The following is a 17,722-nucleotide window of genomic DNA, read 5'->3' as shown; positions in this document are numbered from 1 at the left end:
GATATTACCAATGTAGTCTGATATTGGAAAAGGATGTCAGAGCAAAAAGAGAAAACTCCCTACCTGATAGAGAGTTAGAACAAACCTGACAACAACAAGGACCTCTAAGTTTGCATTTACTCATGGCACCACATGTTTTTTATGTATTATTTCATGTTGTATATAGAAACATAAGAATGTTGTCTCATCCTTTGCCCCAGTGCCAACAAAGGCTGAGTGGACAATCTTAGTGTCAATATAACAGACTGATGCAATAAGACAACCGCCCGCAGGCCTCTTGTCATAATTCAGTAACATAAATGTAGTGCACAGCAGCTTCAACAGCATTAATAGGTTCAGTTCAGCAATTTGAGCCTGAGCAAATAGCAAACATAAGGGAACAGAAGAGGAAATGCATCTTCTGCCTTACAACGAAGACTGTAAAGCAACCATCTGCAAAAACACATGTCAACGACGCAGATGCAACATCAAGCACTTTATTGGGTAATTTGATAGAGCACCGAGGACAGTGGTCTATAGATATATTATGGAGTAATTTCTCACATACAGTATATTACATGACATCATATCGTATAATACATATTTTTCACGAAAAACAAGTTGTGGAGAACTTAAAAAATGCACTTTCTTTGCCTTTAAGACATTGTTGAACAATTAATACTTCATTATTTTAAGTGGCATAGACCAGTGGTTCTCAAATGGGGGTACGCGTACCCCTGGGGGTACTTGAAGGTATGCCAAGGGGTACGTGAGATTTTTTTAACAATATTCTAAAAATAGCAACAATTCAAAAATCCTTTACAAATATATTTATTGAATAATACTTCAACAAAATATGAATGTAAGTTCATAAACTGTGAAAAGAAATGCAACAATGCAAGATTCAGTGGTGACAGCTAGATTTTTTGTGGACATGTTCCATAAATATTGATGTTAAAGATTTATTTTTTGTGAAGAAATGTTTAGAATTAAGTTAATGAATCCAGATGGATCTTTATTACAATCCCCAAAGAGGGCACTTTAAGTTGATGATTACTTCTATGTGTAGAAATCTGTATTTATAATTAAATCACTTGTTTATTTTTCAACAAGCTTTTAGTTATTTTTATATCTTTTTTTCCAAATAGTTCAAGAAAGGCCACCACAAATGAGCCATATTTTGCACTGTTATACAACTTAATGAATCAGAAACTGATGATAAAGTGCTGTATTTTACTTCTTCATCTCTTTTTTTCAACCAAAAATGCTTTGCTCTGATTAGGGGGTACTTGAATTAAAAACATGTTCACAGGGGGTACATCACTGAAAAAAGGTGGAGAACCACTGGCATAGACGACTCAAACATTCTGAATAGGTTTGTGTGCGTTTGGTGGAAATACTATAAGGGAATTTTTGTTGAACCAGACCGTACCTCTGAAGGGACAGCAAAATAACAGTACAGTAGACCAATGCAAGGGTTAAGAGAACCTTCTAATTGAGAAAAATATCAAAAAGAGAAATCATTATTGTCATATTCATCAAACAATATTGTCAATATGTGAACCGATTTGTGTAATTCTATGACAAAATCATATGAACGCATTCAATTATTGTTACCTCTTCATTTAAATTGTGACTGATACTTGATTGATATTCTATTGCAGGGGTAGGGAACCTATGTCTCTCGAGCCAGATGTGGCTCTTTTGATGACTGCATCTGGCTCTCAGATAAACCTTAGCTTACATTGCTTAACACAATAAGTAATTAAAAATTCCGCAGGTAATCATAGTTTTGATTGATTGATTGAAACTTTTATTAGTAGATTGCACAGTACAGTACATATTCCGTACAATTGACCACTAAATGGTAACACCCCAATAAGATTTTCAACTTGTTTAAGTCGGGTTTCATGTAAATCAATTCATGGTACGTGTTAAAAACGTTGAAAATATTAAACATTCTCATGCAGTTTAATCCGTCCATCCGTGTTCTACCCCACCAGTTCAAGAAGTCGCATTAAGAAGTATTTTATTTATTATTGGTTATCTTCAGAAAAACAATGTTATCAAAAAGAATAAGATACTTTTCATACTCTAAAAATGTTGTTCTTACTTAAAACTGCACACATTTAGTTGTATTCAGTGTTAAAAAATATTATATGGCTCTCACAGAAATACATTTTAAAATATTTGGCTTTCATGGCTCTCTCAGCCAAAAGGTTCCCGACCCCTGCTCTATTGTTATCCAAAAATATAATCAGGTTGGTGGCAATCAAACATAATCAGACATAATTACTAACAGAATTGAACTGTGATACTACATTTTTTATTGTTAGTATTTATTTCTAAATGTTTCAAAACCATTGTAATTATTTGCTGTGTCGAGATTATTGGTACCATAATTTGATAATATTGCCCTCGCAGAAAATAAATTAATGGAAAACAGTTAAAACAAAAATGTTAACATTTTTTTATCCTCCACTCCAATGCATTTGGTGCACTACTATACAGTGAAACCTTTCATTTTTAAGTGGTAGCTTCAACTTGTTGCAAAATACCAATTTTTTCAGGCCTGTTATGTATTTCTTTGAGCATTTTTTACTCAAACTTTTATTATTTTTTTATTTTACAAAATGTGCTCTGATGTGATCTCCTGACAAAAGGCATTTAGCCAATGTTTTATAGCATTGAGTCTCTGCTGCCCTCTTGTGCACAAACACCAGTAGTTCACTCTCAGAGATTGTAACGTCTGTGAGGATTATTAGGAGTTGACATACACTTTTTTGCTTTTTTTAGACATTGGTTTAATTTAATTTTCTCTCCATGCCGCAGTTTACACGCACAACAAAGCTCAATGTAGCTATAAAAAAACAAAAACAATCATGCACATAATAACACCTGGTCTGATCCTGCAGCATTGGGCTCTAACAGCTAATGCATAAACAAGCCGCTTGCTGCTCGACCCTGGTTATCCTCTAGAATAATCAGTTCACAGAATGCTCTTTCATTCCTTTTTACCTGTGCTGGAGAAGCGCGACGTCCCATCGTGGACATACATCTCTGACAAGGCCAGCCAGGCCTGACACTCAGCCGGCCCGTGGGGCGCAGGCCCATGAGCGTCATGGGCAGCTGTGGCAGCCCGGGACAGGGTACGGCTGTTTGTCTGGGCCACTGGGCCGCTGCAAGGGCCCAAGGCACTCAGTGATAATCCTCTAATACCTGTCACAATGAGATTTGATTGGAGACTTGAACACTGGGATTAATAGTGTGAAGTGAACAGTGTAACAGTTCCCTGTAGACAGGCTGAGCACATGGGAAGCACATTTTAGAAGCAGGAATATCATACTTTAATTCCATTACACTTCACCAGAAGAGTGCTTGCTGCTTGGTTGTATGCAACGTGTGCAAACCAGGAGCTTAATGTCATCATAATCCTATTTCAAAAATACTGAACAAATGCTTTCAGAGCTCTGTTTCATGTGTGTGGCTAATTGTTGTTGATTACTCTATAAATTTGGATTACAGTAAGAGAAAAAGTACAGAGCTAATATCATTAGAAAACACCACCAAACATCAACTTATTTTCCATCACGGCACAAGCATTGTGGTAGGCATTTAAAACATGATTGGGAAAAACATTGTTTTCTTTTGATAAACTTGAAAAAAAGTGATACAAAAGCAGACTGTGACTTGCTTGTTTGGCAGAAAACTATTTGAGTAATTTTTCAGGTAAAGTAAAGCAGAGTTCATAAATTTGATATTTTCGGCTGTCAAATTTTATTTTTAAGGTTGGACACAACAAATATTGCAATTGTGCCACTTGTGGAGTTGTTTCCTAAAATTAGAAATTAAAAATAACAAGATCTGATAGCTCAGTTACAGCTCATTTTATTACCTATTCTGTGTTATGTGTTTTATGTTGCACGATTGCACCAAGAAAAAATCCTAGTTTGTGAACCCGTTCTCAAACAATGGCAATAAAAAACTATTCTGATTCTGATTCCGATTATTTGTTGAATGATAACCAGAGGTGGGTAGTAACGCGCTACATTTACTCCGTTACATCTACTTGAGTAACTTTTGGGATAAATTGTACTTCTAAGAGTAGTTTTTATGCAACATACTTTTACTTTTACTTGAGTATATTTATAAAGAAGAAACGCTACTTTTACTCCGCTCCATTTATCTACAATCAGCTCGTTACTCGCTACTTTTTTTTTTATCGATCTGTTAATGCACGCTTTGTTTGTTTTGATTTTGTCAGACACGCATTCAAAGTAGGAACTACGCATGCCTGCGTTTCACCAATCAAATGCAGTCAATGGTGACGTAGGACCAATCAAACAAAACCAGGCGGTCACGTGACCGTCACACGTCGAATCCGACCTAAAAAGTTGAAAAAATTATTGGGGTGTTACCATTTAGTGGTCAATTGTGCAGAATATGTACTGTACTGTGCAATCTACTAATACAAGTTTCAATCAATCAATCAAAAGTGTAAAGGAAAAAAGACACTTTTTATTTCAACCGTACTTCCCGTCACAAGCCTAAAGACTGATCGCACAGTTCCTGTCTTCACAATAAAAGCGCCGCTCCATCGCGCCTGCGCTAACAAAATAAGAGTCTCCGAAAGCCAGCGCAAACAAGTGAGCAAGCTACGGAGTTTGCCGCCAATGTATTTCTTGTAAAGTGTATAAAAACAAATATAGAAGCTGGACAAATAAGATGCCAGAAACCAACGACTTTCATGTGGTATTAGACAGAAAAGAGGAACTTTTTTTCTCCTCCATTTGAAAATGTGGACATTATCAGCACTATACTGTCTGATTCCATCAGAATCAGGTAATACACCAACTTATATTCTTGTCTTCCTGAAAGTTAGGAATCTATATGTTAAACATGCATGTATATTCATTAAACACCTTTAACATTTCAACAAAAACGGCAAAATAGTGTTATCTACTAATACAAGTTTCAATCAATCAATCAATCAATCAATCAATCAATCAATCAATCAATCAATCAATCAATCAATCAATCAATGCCTACTGAGCCTATGGTGCTGTTAAGTTATTGTGGCTCAATTTGCCTTAATTTATTTTTTTTAATGTATTATAGTGCCAACCTCGTCACGTCCGTTGTGTCCTGACAAAGACACTTCACCCTTGCTCCTGATGGGTGCTGGTTAGCGCCTTGCATGGCAGCTCCCTCCATCAGTGTGTGAATGTGTGTGTGAATGGGTAAATGTGGAAGTAGTGTCAAAGCGCTTTGAGTACCTTGAAGGTAGAAAAGCGCTATACAAGTACAACACACAAACACACAAATATATATTATTGTTTTAGTTGCTTAAGAGATACTCCTGGCTATGAATTTGCTCATTGCTATTTTTATGTTTTTGTGCATTATCTGTTGCCGTAATTATTAAACAAACAGGTTACTCATCAGTTACTCAGTACTTGAGTAGTTTTTTCACAACACACTTTTTACTTTTACTCAAGTAAATATTTGGATGACTACTCCTTACTTTTACTTGAGTAATAAATCTCTAAAGTAACAGTACTCTTACTTGAGTACAATTTCTGGCTACTCTACCCACCTCTGATGATAACTAAGAAACGCATTAGGCTAACTGAACTAAAATCCAGATTTTAAATACAGGCCAATTTTTAACTTTTGCAGACACTTGGTCAATTTTCTCTCCATGCCTCTGCTATTGTCCCAGTTAGTACTTGCAAATGGTTTCACCTGTCCATTAATTTTGTGTCTTCTTATTTCATATTATTTATAAGCAAATTTTTTTCTGAAATAACTCATCATGTTGTTCTGTTGTTCTTGCCTTCATTGTACTGTAGTTCTTTGAAACATACAAACTTGTCATCGTGTTGTAATGCCTTCCTAATAACTAAGTAGAAAGAAAAAAAGGGCTCCGACATGAAAAATGGAGAAAAGAAAATCACCAAGGTGTCTGATTACAAACACCATTTCCATATGATTTAGGAAATTGTGTTAGATGTAAATATAAACGGAATACAATGATGTGCTAATTATTTTCAACCCATATTCAGTTGAATATGCTATAAAGACAACATATTTGACGTTCAAACTGATAAACATTTTTTTGTTTGCAAATAATCCTTAACTTTAGAATTTGATGCCAGCAACACATTTCAAAGAATTTGGGAAAGGTGACAATAAATACTGATAAAGTTGAGGAATGCTCATCAAACCCTTATTTGGAACATCCCACAGGTCTGCAGGCTAATTGGGAACAGGTGGGTGCCATGATTGGGTAAAAAAGCAGCTTCCATTAAATGCTAAGTAATTCACAAACAAGGATGGGGCGAGGGTCACCAATTTGTAAGCAAATAGTCAAACAGCTTTAGAACAACATTTCTCAACGAGCGATTGCAAGGAATTTAGGGATTTTACCATCTACGGTCCGTAAAATCATCAAAAGGTTCAGAGAATCTGGAGAAATCACTGCACGTAAGCGATGATATTACAAACTTTTGATCCCTCAGGTAGTACTGCATCAAAAACCGACATCAGTGTGTAAAGGATATCACCACATGGGCTCAGGAACACTTCATGAAACCACTGTCAGTAACTACAGTTGGTCTCTACATCTGTAAGTGCAAGTTATAACTCTACTATGCAAAGCAAAACCCATTTATCAATAACACCCAGAAACACCGCCGGCTTCGCTGGGCCCGAGCTCATCTATGATGGACTGATGATTAGTGGAAAAGTGTTCTGTGGTCTAACGAGTCCACATTTCAAATTATATTTGGAAACTATGGACGTGGTGTCCTCCGGAACAAAGAGAAAAATAACCATCCGGATTGTTATAGGCGCAAAGTTCGAAAGCCGGCATCTGTGATGGTATGGGGGGGCATTAGTGCCCAAGGCATGGGTAAGTTACCCATCTGTGAAGGCACCATTAATGCTGAAAGGTCCACACAGGTTTTGTAGCAACATATGTTGTCATCCAAGCAACGTTATCATGAACGCCCCTGTTTATTTCAGCAAGACAATGCCAAGCCATGTGTTACAACAGCTTGGCTTTGTAGTAAAAGAGTGCTAGTACTTTCCTGGCTTGCCTGCAGTCCAGAACTGTCACCCATCGAAAATGTGTGGCGCATTATGAAGTGTAAAATACGACAAAATGACTGAAACTCTACATAAAACAAAAATGGGAAAGAATTCCACTTTCAAAGCTTCAACAATTAGTTTCCTCAGTTCCCAAACGTTTATTGAGTGTTGTTAAAAGAAAAGGTGATATAACACAGTGGTGAACATGCACTTTCCCAACTACGTTGGCACGTGTTGCAGCCATGAAATTGTAAGTTAATTATTATTTGCAAAAAAAATAAAGTTTATGAGTTTGAACATCAAATATCTTGTCTTTGTAGTGCATTCAATAGAATATGGGTTCAATGATATTTGCAAATCATTGAATTTTGTTTATATTTACATCTAACACAATTTCCCAACTCATATGGAAACGGGGTTTGTAATATGTATTGCATTGGGGACTAGGCAAGGGTTATCTTTTGACCCAAAGTTGGATCAGAGGCTAGGTATTTCAGCAGTTCAACAGGTCAGAAGTGCCAAGCTCCTTGGAGTGATGCTAGACTGCACTCTATCCTGGTCAAATCATATCAGTGATATAGTTACAAAGATGGGAAGGGCTATTGGTATTTCAAGGAAATGTGCCTCTTTTGTTGATCCACCTCTTCTTTGTCAGATTGTTAAGAGTTTAGTCTTGTGTCATCTGGACTATTGTTCTACAGTCTGGGCATCTGCTGCAAGTGGTGAGATCAGTAAGTTCCAGATTGTCCAGAATAGGGCAGCAAGGCTGGTTCTGGGCTGTTGACGAAGAACCAATGTGAACCAAATGCATGCTTCTATTTTCTGGCTAACAGTGCAGAACAGGTTGTCAGCTAATACTCTTATTTTCTTCAAATCAGTAACCGGTAGTAAAATTCCTGCTTTTCTCATGGCCCAAATAGTTCACAGTAGCACTATGCACAATCATAATACCAGAGCGTCCAGTGAGGGGCATTTTGTACTCCCTCGTCCCAGGAAGAATGCTTTGCAGAAATCTTTTATTTATAGATCTGTATCGCTCTGGAATAACCTGCCTCAAATTCTCACCGGCACTGAACGTAAACAGGTTTTTAAAATGAAAGTAATATTTAATCTGAGTTTTTAAATTACTTTGCTCGTTGATGATTTTTTATGTTTGGTTTTATATTGTGTAGTGTTATGTATATGGTAATTATTATTCTGTGACTGTAAATTGTTTGCCTATTTTCTTATTGATGCTTTTATTTTTTTTATTTTTGTCTGTATTGCCTAGTTACAATTATATGCTTTTACTTATAATTGTGTTGAGTTGTGGACCCCAGGAAGACTAGTGGGTTGTTGTGGCAACCAGCTAATGGGGATCCTTAATAAAATTCAAATCAAAATCAAATACACAATTTATGCCAAATATATTTATGACACAAACTTAATCCTGCAATCAGTATGCTTGATTCGTTTGTGATTATCAACATATTTTTATGGTTTTAACTACTTATTTAGCACCAAACAGTTTCTCTGTTAACCATAACTCCTTTATTTTTTTTACCTATTAATGTATGTCTAAACACTTCAAATATAGTAATAGCCACCTACAAAACATTAATTTATTATCATACATATTTATCTTCTACATTAACAACTGGTATATATTTATCACAGGAAGTTTACTATGTATTAGTAATTGCTGTGATACAGTATAGGATTTAATAAGCTCGGCTTTGTCCTACTTCTTTTCAAACATGTTGAAGTGTGTAACTGTAATTAATGAGATATACTCCAGTGTATATTTTAAATAATAATACACGTAAACCATTACCATAACTACAGTATATGTATTTTTTCTTCGAGTCCTACTTTGAAGATTTTCGGCTTCTTGTGATTGTAAATATGCTGAAGCATTTAACTATTGTCATGCATTGTCATGCAAATGTTAAATGTATTTTATGTCCGCCATAGACAGTAGCTTTCGGAAGGAAAATGCTTGCGGGAGGTTTCGTAATATTGACTTGTGAAATTATCGGGACTGGTGTACCTGGAGGAGCCTGGCCGCCTTTAAGGCCGTCATCTTTGTGAGCAAACAGATGTGTGCTGGGTGGCTGTTGAACGTCTGTTGTCATGTTTACATTCAACAAGTGTCTCTGCCAACAGCACAGTGCAGGGGTTTCTCCAGTCTGCGGCCGTTGAGCAATTAACACTGTGTGTCTGCCGCAAAGGAAACAGTATTTCCTTTACAAGGAGTCTGACTCTTAACTCTCGTCCTTCACGATGGCGATTCATTATCAGCACCACTTTAAATGGGAAGCAACCTGAGAAGTGTTTGTGGCTTGTTTGGACAAAGAAGCATATTATAGTCCAATCCAGGTCAAACAGGAGCTTACAGTGGGCAGCTGCTAAAGAATGTACTTGCAACATAAATGTCCCAGGATTTGACCTTTTTTCCCTTCTAACAAACTGTTGTGTAGAGGCACATGCCAGCATAGCCAGTATTGTTTTTTGTTTTTGTTTTTTTTTTACGAATTGTTGCATATTTTTGTTAAAATACAGTAACCAAGTTTAACCTTATTTAATTTAAAGATATCCTGTTACAGATAACTGTATTATTTCTCACTTCTTAAAGGGGAATTGCACATTTTTTTGGAAGTTTGCCTATCATTCACAATCCTTATGTAAGACAAGCAGACATATGGTTTTCGTTTTTTTTATGCGTTCGAGTAAATAAATGCTGCTTTCTTTGGAGCCTATATGGGAGTCGCTCTATTCTGCCTATTAAGCCCTTAAAAAAATCCAAACACCTCCATTAGGATTTTATATACGTGATGTATGTGTATGTAGATGTAATGTAGTAACAAGAACATTCCTATAAACATGTAATAGTTATGTATTTTGCTCATTTTGAGCATACACAGCATTTTAATTTCACAGACTCATCACTACGTTTGCTTTTTTTTAACAACAACACCCGTATTCATGGCCGACTTTATATGAGCCATCAAAAATAATAAAACATCACTTACTGTACAATGTCTGCTCCCACATGGAGGGAAACTGTTAGGATGTTCATATATTCCAGTTTAGGTGAAGAATGACTCATAATCCTTACAAAACATAAAAACGGTGTGTGCAAACCAGCGTCTTTTGCATGTATTGTCAAAGTTTATAAACTTCTCAGTTTATGTCCACATCATTCTACTATCAAGGTGAGAGGCATGATTTATAATCGGGAACTAACTTCAACAACCTCAGAGGCGAGCATTAGGACGTTACATCTGTTGGATTAATGCGTCGCTAAATGTAAGTCCTTAAATTTAGCTCTCATAATAACAACATCGCTAATACTTGGTTAATAATCAGGACAAAAAATATAAATAGACTATTGTTGGCCCTTTTTGGATAATTATTTATTTGGTTTTAGGGTCGGAATAAACGCAGTAGACGCAATGACGGCATGGCCCCATTGTAAGCAAACTTTTATTCATGTTTATATACGATTTAGAATATATTTAAAAAAAAGACATGTTTGTTCTTGCCTCTCATAGGGATTGTGAATTATAGGCAATTAAAAATAAAGTGCAGTTTCTCTTTGAGTCCAAGCAAGTTTGATGATATGCAACATGCACTTGTAAGTCTTAATGTCATAATTATACCTTCATCTAATGCAGCTGGTGTAAGAGCTTAGCCGTGCATAGAGATTGATCGTTGTTTTATTTCGTGGGAAATATTGAACATTGGGGTTGGATTCAGGAGGCAGGGCTTGAATGCACTATAAAGCATGTTTTGGAGTAATACAATATTATGAAACAACAAATAATATGAAAAACAATTATTCAATCATTTACTTTTAGTACAAAAAATAAAATAAACAGATTTGATATTGTGTACCTATACACTAATATGTATAGATCAAAAATAAAGTAAAACTAAAAACACTCGCATCAGTCTTGCACACCAAGAAAAAATATATATTGTCTCATTCACTCTGTGGTGACAGTGGGAGTGCTTTGGGTACACAATCTTTCATTTTTATTTCAACAACATAGCGCCCTTCTAATAAAGCCTGACACTCCTTTTGTCTTAATTTGTTTTTATTTTACCTGCCTGTGGTTCACATTGCTGTTTGGAAGCAATCCCTTCTCTCCACCTGCATCCAATTGCCCATCGGCACATCAAACTGCTAATCAGTCAATTGTTGCGTGCTGTCAATCATTGTGGTGGGATGTGGTGTCACGAAACAGCAAGAAACAGTTATTTTAGGACAATAAAAAAACAGAAACGAACAAAAAAAATCCACGCAAAGGGGCATTAATCACCATTTGATATAGTGAAAGCCATGTTTCGGAGAATATTTTTTTATTTTGCACAGTAGGACCGGATGTGACGAGGAGCGCTATTATTTTGAAAGCCGGGTGAGTGTGAAAAGTTGGAAAAGAGAGCTTTTGAAAGTAACTGTCTTGAAACAGAGACAAGACTCTTGACAGTAAAAAAAATCTGCCTGCTTTTCTGATGAGCTTGCACTACATTTTATCTGACCCTTGATTACAATCGTTTACCATATCGGGCATTTCAATACTCACATATACCCAAGTCACCTTTGCATTCTGGCAGGTGTCAGGACTAAATTTAGGATTGAGGATTGCGCCTAAATGGTTGATGGATTTTTGTAGCTTTTGGAAAAAAAATTCAAATAATTACAAAACATGTCAGCTTTCAAATTCTGACCACCTTAAAGTGTACAAAAATCATTGGATTAGGTTTGTAAAAACAATACCAAGGGCCGCCCATAGAACCATGGCCAAGCCAGCTTTGCACACAGCAAAATACAGTTAAGCCAAGACTATTTGATGGTATCCAGAGTCAGAGATGACGTCTCACTATCCATGTTCACTGCATGCTCACGGAAAGACACACGAGTTAACTGATAGAAAGCTAACATTTACAAAAACCAGCAGAGAAACGTTGACCGCTTTTCAAATAAGATTCCCAATTATCAATCATCACCGTTTCATCACAGTAGGGTTGTCACGATACCAATAATTTGGTACCTGTACGGTACCAAATTATATATCGATACTTTTCAATACCTTTCGATACTTTTCCAATTAAAGGTAACTACGAAAAAGTGTCAACTTTGGCTTTATTTAAACATAAAATCTTACAATACAATAAACATATGTTTCCTTTTGTACTCAAAGAACAATATTATAAGGTTAAAATATAAATTAAAGGGCATTAAATACAAAACAATTTACAATTGTCCATATTACCATCCATTTTCTGTCACTTGACCCTTTCAGGGTGGCTGCTGGAGACTATCCCAGCTGCAGTTGGGCGGAAGGCAGCGTACATCCTGGACAGGTCGCCACCTCATCACAGGGCCAACACAAATAGACGTACAACATTCACACTCACATTCACACACTTGGGCCAATTTAGTGTTGCCAATCATCCTATCCCCAGGTGTATGTCTTTGAAGGTGGGAGTTAGCCGGAGTGCCCAGAGGTAACCCACACAGTCACGGGGAGAACATGCAAACTTCACACAGAAAGATCTTGAGCCCAGGATCGAACTCAGGACCATCGTATTGGGAGGCACACGCATAAACCCCTGTACCACCATGCTATATTGCATATAGTCTGCCATAATCAAAAATTAGATTACAATACAATAAAAAAGCTTTAATAACATTATAATAAATACTCAATAATTTATGGTTGCCAATCCTGGTCTGTGTTTTAAGATAAATGCAATTATTAGTAAGTACTAAAATGTACCCAGATAATCCATGTAGCAGGCAAAACACACATCTGTTAAAGATAAAACACAAATTGTAGCAATTTGCTAACAAATCCCGTCATTTTACTTGCAATAGCTGACGTTAGATGGGCGGTCCTCATTTTGCTAATATTTGGCATCAATCCAAGCAGTTGTGTGCTCGTCTATGGATCTACATGTTAGGGATCTACGTGTTATGTACCGACATGTGCACAACGGAGGAGCTGGTTTACTTATGAGCGTACATGATGTGTGTTTGCAACAAAGTCAACGTGTTGGCTGAGTAACGTCAGTGAGTGAGTGGGCGAGTAGCGAAAGAGAGAGAGAGAGAGAGAGAGAGAGAGAGAGAGAGAGACTACTGCACAGTAAAACGATGAATAATAATAATAAAGCAACCAGATTGTCACAAATTGGCGCCTCAAATTCTGACCGGAAAGCGGAGCTGAGCAGACTCATTGCGGTGTAAAGTGAGCTGAAGGAAACGTCTCCCCTGCGCTCCTCTACTACGGTATGCACTGGAGCCGAACAGCAGGACAGGTGGAAGAATTACATTATTACCTGTCACTCTTTATAACTCCTTGTGGAGATCTGAATGCTTATCATTTTAATGTTTACCTAAGTTTGAAGAAACAGGTGGTAATACTAATCGCCACATTTGGCGAGGCGTGTTTTAGAGCAACACTTGAAGTGCTGTGCGTCCTAGTTAAAGCGTCACCTTTATCATTGATTTTAAAGCCCAAATACTTCCATATTGCGCTTCACGCACCCTCTGTATTAACCAGTAGAATTTTAGTTTTTTGCCTTTCTTCCTCTCCAAGATGTTACTGCTTGTATGCACTTTGTGTGTGCTTTCTGACACACTCAACATCATGCTCCTCGGCTCTTTCGTCACAGCGGCACTTAGATGTATAGTTCTGATTTCAATCAATTAGTACTGCGGTACTTTATGAGTACAACCCAACATCGCAGCTGGTGTTACTTATCTGTTGCAGTGTCTTTTGTAGAAAAATAACTTCTTAATATTCAAATAAATGACATCTTAAAAGCACTGCAGGCTGCCGAAGTGCTTCTTCTTTCTGAGCCAGGCTTGGGTAAACCTCTCCACACCACAGCAACAAGATTGTTTTTGAAATGCAATCATGGGCTCTTACTGACCCAACTGAGAAAATTCAACTTTTCCTCAGCTGCAAGAAAATGGATATGATCATATTTATCAAATGGATCACAGTAAATCAGATTATGGTTATCATTCACCACCATTCCCTTTTTCCATAGGTTCTAATTCGGAGCATTTGGTGTTTTCACTCAGTGTAAACGACCTTGCTTCTGTTTGTCCAAATATTGTCCTCCAAATACTGATGATACTGTCATTCATACATGCGGTAAACACAACTCTCATACCTGATTATATTGTACAGTTCATGCCCCCCAGAATGGCTACTGAACCAATCCTGCTGAAGACAGTTAAATCTAAAAATTGCAAATAAATAGACAGATATTCATGTGAATGGAGGCGGGAAATCAAAATGTGTTAGAATTCAAATAACTTAGCACCCTGATAGACTCAAAAATAACATTTAAATAAATCTCAAATTAAAAAAAAAAGAGTTTCTGATTCTGTCAAGGTTATTATGGGGCGGCATAGCTCAGTTTGTAGAGTGGCCTTGCCAGCAACTTGAGGGTTCCAGGTTCGATCCCCGCTTCTGCCATCCTAGTCACTGCCGTTGTGTCCTTGGGCAAGACACTTTACCCACTTTCTCCCTGTGCCACCCACACTGGTTTAAATGTAACTTAGATATTGGGCTTCACTATGTAAAGCGCTTTGAGTCACTAGAGAAAAGCCCTATATCAATATAAATCACTTCATTATTGCAATTGCATTATTTTATAAGATTGTCGCTGCAAGTGGCTAAAATGTTCATGCATAACAACATCATGTTGTTTTGTTGTTGTTGTTTTTGTTGTATCTCTGTCTTATCCCCCTCGTGGTCTCACAATCTCCCCCAGTGTCTTCCTTTTTTTTATTCTTTTTATCCCCTGCCAGACATTAAATTAATCAATTAAAAAAAAAATCAAATACAAATATGGCAACAAGAGAAGTATTCCACACTTCTCTTTTGTAAGGTACATCTGTACAGCAGATATGGGCATCTACATCAACAATAGGATTTGCCTGAGTGGCTGGGCAGGGCATGATAAGAGAAAATAATTAATAACAATAAAATGTGCATGCATGTTATGGTCCTGCCACATATACAGAACTGTAACCTACTGCCCTACAACCTGGTCACATGCAAACAAAAACCCATAGGGTCTGATCAGCTAATGATTTAATGATGTTTGATAATAATGTTATTTATAGCCACTGTATTGTTTAAAATGATTTGTAGAGTTCTATTTGTTCGACTGCTTGTTGTGTGTGCATTGTTCACGGTATAATTGTTTTCCCGTTGTTTTTAGAAAAACTATTTTGAAAAGTATTTCCAGGGACAAATGAAAAAAACTACCGGTAGCTTAGTGGCCTTTTGGGTGAAGTTGCTGCTACGTTAATTAATGTACACTGTCCATGTCAAATAAACCAATGAATAAATGAACATAAACAAAAGAGCCAGCCAGTCCGCCTGTCAACTACTCCCTGTTTTGCCAACAAAGGGTGCAAATGCCCCCTGCAGATGTGTGCCCATTTTAAGAGAAAATCCATCCTGGATTTCAAAGATCAACTTGCCACAAAACATCACTGTAATATGCATGCTGTGGCCCTTTACAAGAAGGGACAGAGCCGCCTCTACTTCCTCAGGAGGCTAGGATCCTTCAACGTCTGTACAAAGATGTTGAAGATGTTCTACGAGTCGGTGGTGGCGGGCGCCTTCTTGTACACCGTGGCCTGCTGGGGCAGCGGGCTGAGAGTGAGGGACGCAGACTGGACAAGCTGGTAGAGAAGGCCAGTAACGTGGTGGGAGTGGAGCTGGACTCTCTGGCGGTGGTGTCAGAGGGGAGAAGTCTAGCAAAACTCCTAGCCATTATGGACAACACCTCCCACCCACTACACGCGGACCTTGCGGAGAGAATGAGCACGTTCAGTGGAAGGCTCAGACTCCTAAAATGCAACACGGAACGACAGCCATCAGACGGTATAATGCATATGTTCCTTCTTGACTGCACTTAAATGTAGAATATATGTAGAATATATTTATATTATTCATATATTTTATATTATATATAATATACAGTATGTCATATTTTGTTTATTATTATTATTGTTTATTGTGAGCGAACTGTGGTGCTGAATTTCCCCCAGGGATCAATAAAGTACTTTCTACTCTATTCTATTCAGCCAAAAGCTGCAGAAACTGCTTTATAGAGCACATGTATCAAGTACAAACACAACATTTTATCCACTTTAACTAGTACAAGACATATTTGAACATTTCAGTTTTGATTTTCAAAAATAAAACATGAAACAAATGATTTAAGCCATATTGTGCACAGCAAGAAGCAGAAACAACACTATGAAACACACATTGGTACAAAATTTGCCTAAAATCTTTCATCTTCAGAGTTTCCCAGTTTTTCTACATATTTTTGACCACAGTTAATTCTGATTTTCATAAATCAGACCCTCAGAAACAAATCTAAACAGCATTAATTGTAGCTGTGGAACAGCTTTGGACATTTGTCAAGCTGCATGGCTGATTATTATTTATCATTTGCTTAGCTTTTGACTACTTAAAAGTGCTGGTCACAGGTGCTGGCTCTCAGGGGAGTCCTGATCCACGTGGCTTATGAGACAAAAACTAAATCAACATGTTCCTTATTTCATACTTTTTTATCAAGTAAACGGACACGCTTGTGCAACAGATGGAAGGAAAGACACTTTAATCATTACACGCTTGATGGCCACATGTCGTACATTATAGCATCTGTTTGGTGACGGACTGTAGTGTTATTGCACCCCCCCCCCAACCCCCCCCCCCCCATCTCTTCCATCTGGGTAAGCGTGTGTTACAAATGGATTTGCATCCAGTGTTACATGCAAATGACTTTGTGAATGGACATCAGCATATAAGAAAACTATATCAAGTTGTTAATGGTTGTATCGTGTTGAGGTGTAGAGTATTACGGTTCACTTGAGCCTGTGCTCCAATGTATTGTACGTGGTGTAAAGCTTTATCATAGATTTGTTAAATAAGAATAGATCTTGTACTACAGGACCAAAATCAGGTGCCTCCATCAGAACAATATCCTTCTAAGGAAGTTCATGTCATATCACCATCATCTTTACCAGCACATCCATAATCATCAGAAGCGGTGCCAGCTTCCACTGCCTTGTTAACAACCTCCATATCTGTGACACACCTCCCCGATAACAAGCGTGTGAAAATACCAGCCCCAAACGGTGATGATATTTGGAGCTTGGGAGCAGCTGCTGTACCAAACACCACCAAGCGAGTGATCAGGAGTGACCGCCGTATTTTCTCTGGTTAATAAAAGTGTCTACTCACCAAATGGAAGTTCCATACTTGAGCTGGCTTGCGTGTTCACATTGACCATGACTTCGTCCTCTGTGTCCTTGCGAGGATGTTTTTGATTCTCCTTTTTCTGCCACCATGAGGCGTGAGATGTGAAAGTTTGGCTGCTGCAGTGTGAGAAGGGTGTTGGTGCAAGGTAAGGCCGCTGCTGCCGCTGTTATCTTATTGATTTTCCTAATCTGGGCAAATGTGGGTGGGGAGGTTAAACAGTAACCAGACTCGTATGGACACCAATCTATATAGCGGCTGTAACTATGGCAACATGATGATAGAAACTCAAATACACATAGTTATAATGTGCTTTCCTTTTTTTCCCCCTCATCACCCAACACCAAAGCCTCCAGATGCAGTTGAGA

General features: G+C 37.6%; 1 protein-coding gene across 1 annotated transcript in view; it reads right to left on the bottom strand.

Annotated features, from left to right (window-relative positions):
- The window catches only part of hnf4a (hepatocyte nuclear factor 4, alpha), a 65,073-nt gene extending 47,585 nt beyond the window's left edge, over nucleotides 1-17,488 (bottom strand). Inside the window, exon 1 of the mRNA XM_061904134.1 lies at nucleotides 17,340-17,488. Coding sequence (XP_061760118.1) covers nucleotides 17,340-17,388 — 49 coding nt within the window. The 5' untranslated portion in view covers nucleotides 17,389-17,488. The remainder of the gene's footprint in view (nucleotides 1-17,339) is intronic.
- Nucleotides 17,489-17,722: the final 234 nt, after the last annotated feature.

This window comes from Nerophis ophidion, linkage group LG06 (genome assembly GCF_033978795.1).
Source record: "Nerophis ophidion isolate RoL-2023_Sa linkage group LG06, RoL_Noph_v1.0, whole genome shotgun sequence".
Taxonomy (NCBI): domain Eukaryota; kingdom Metazoa; phylum Chordata; class Actinopteri; order Syngnathiformes; family Syngnathidae; genus Nerophis; species Nerophis ophidion.
The sequence above is the reverse complement of the archived record's forward strand: the minus strand, read 5'-3'. Positions and strand labels throughout refer to the sequence as shown.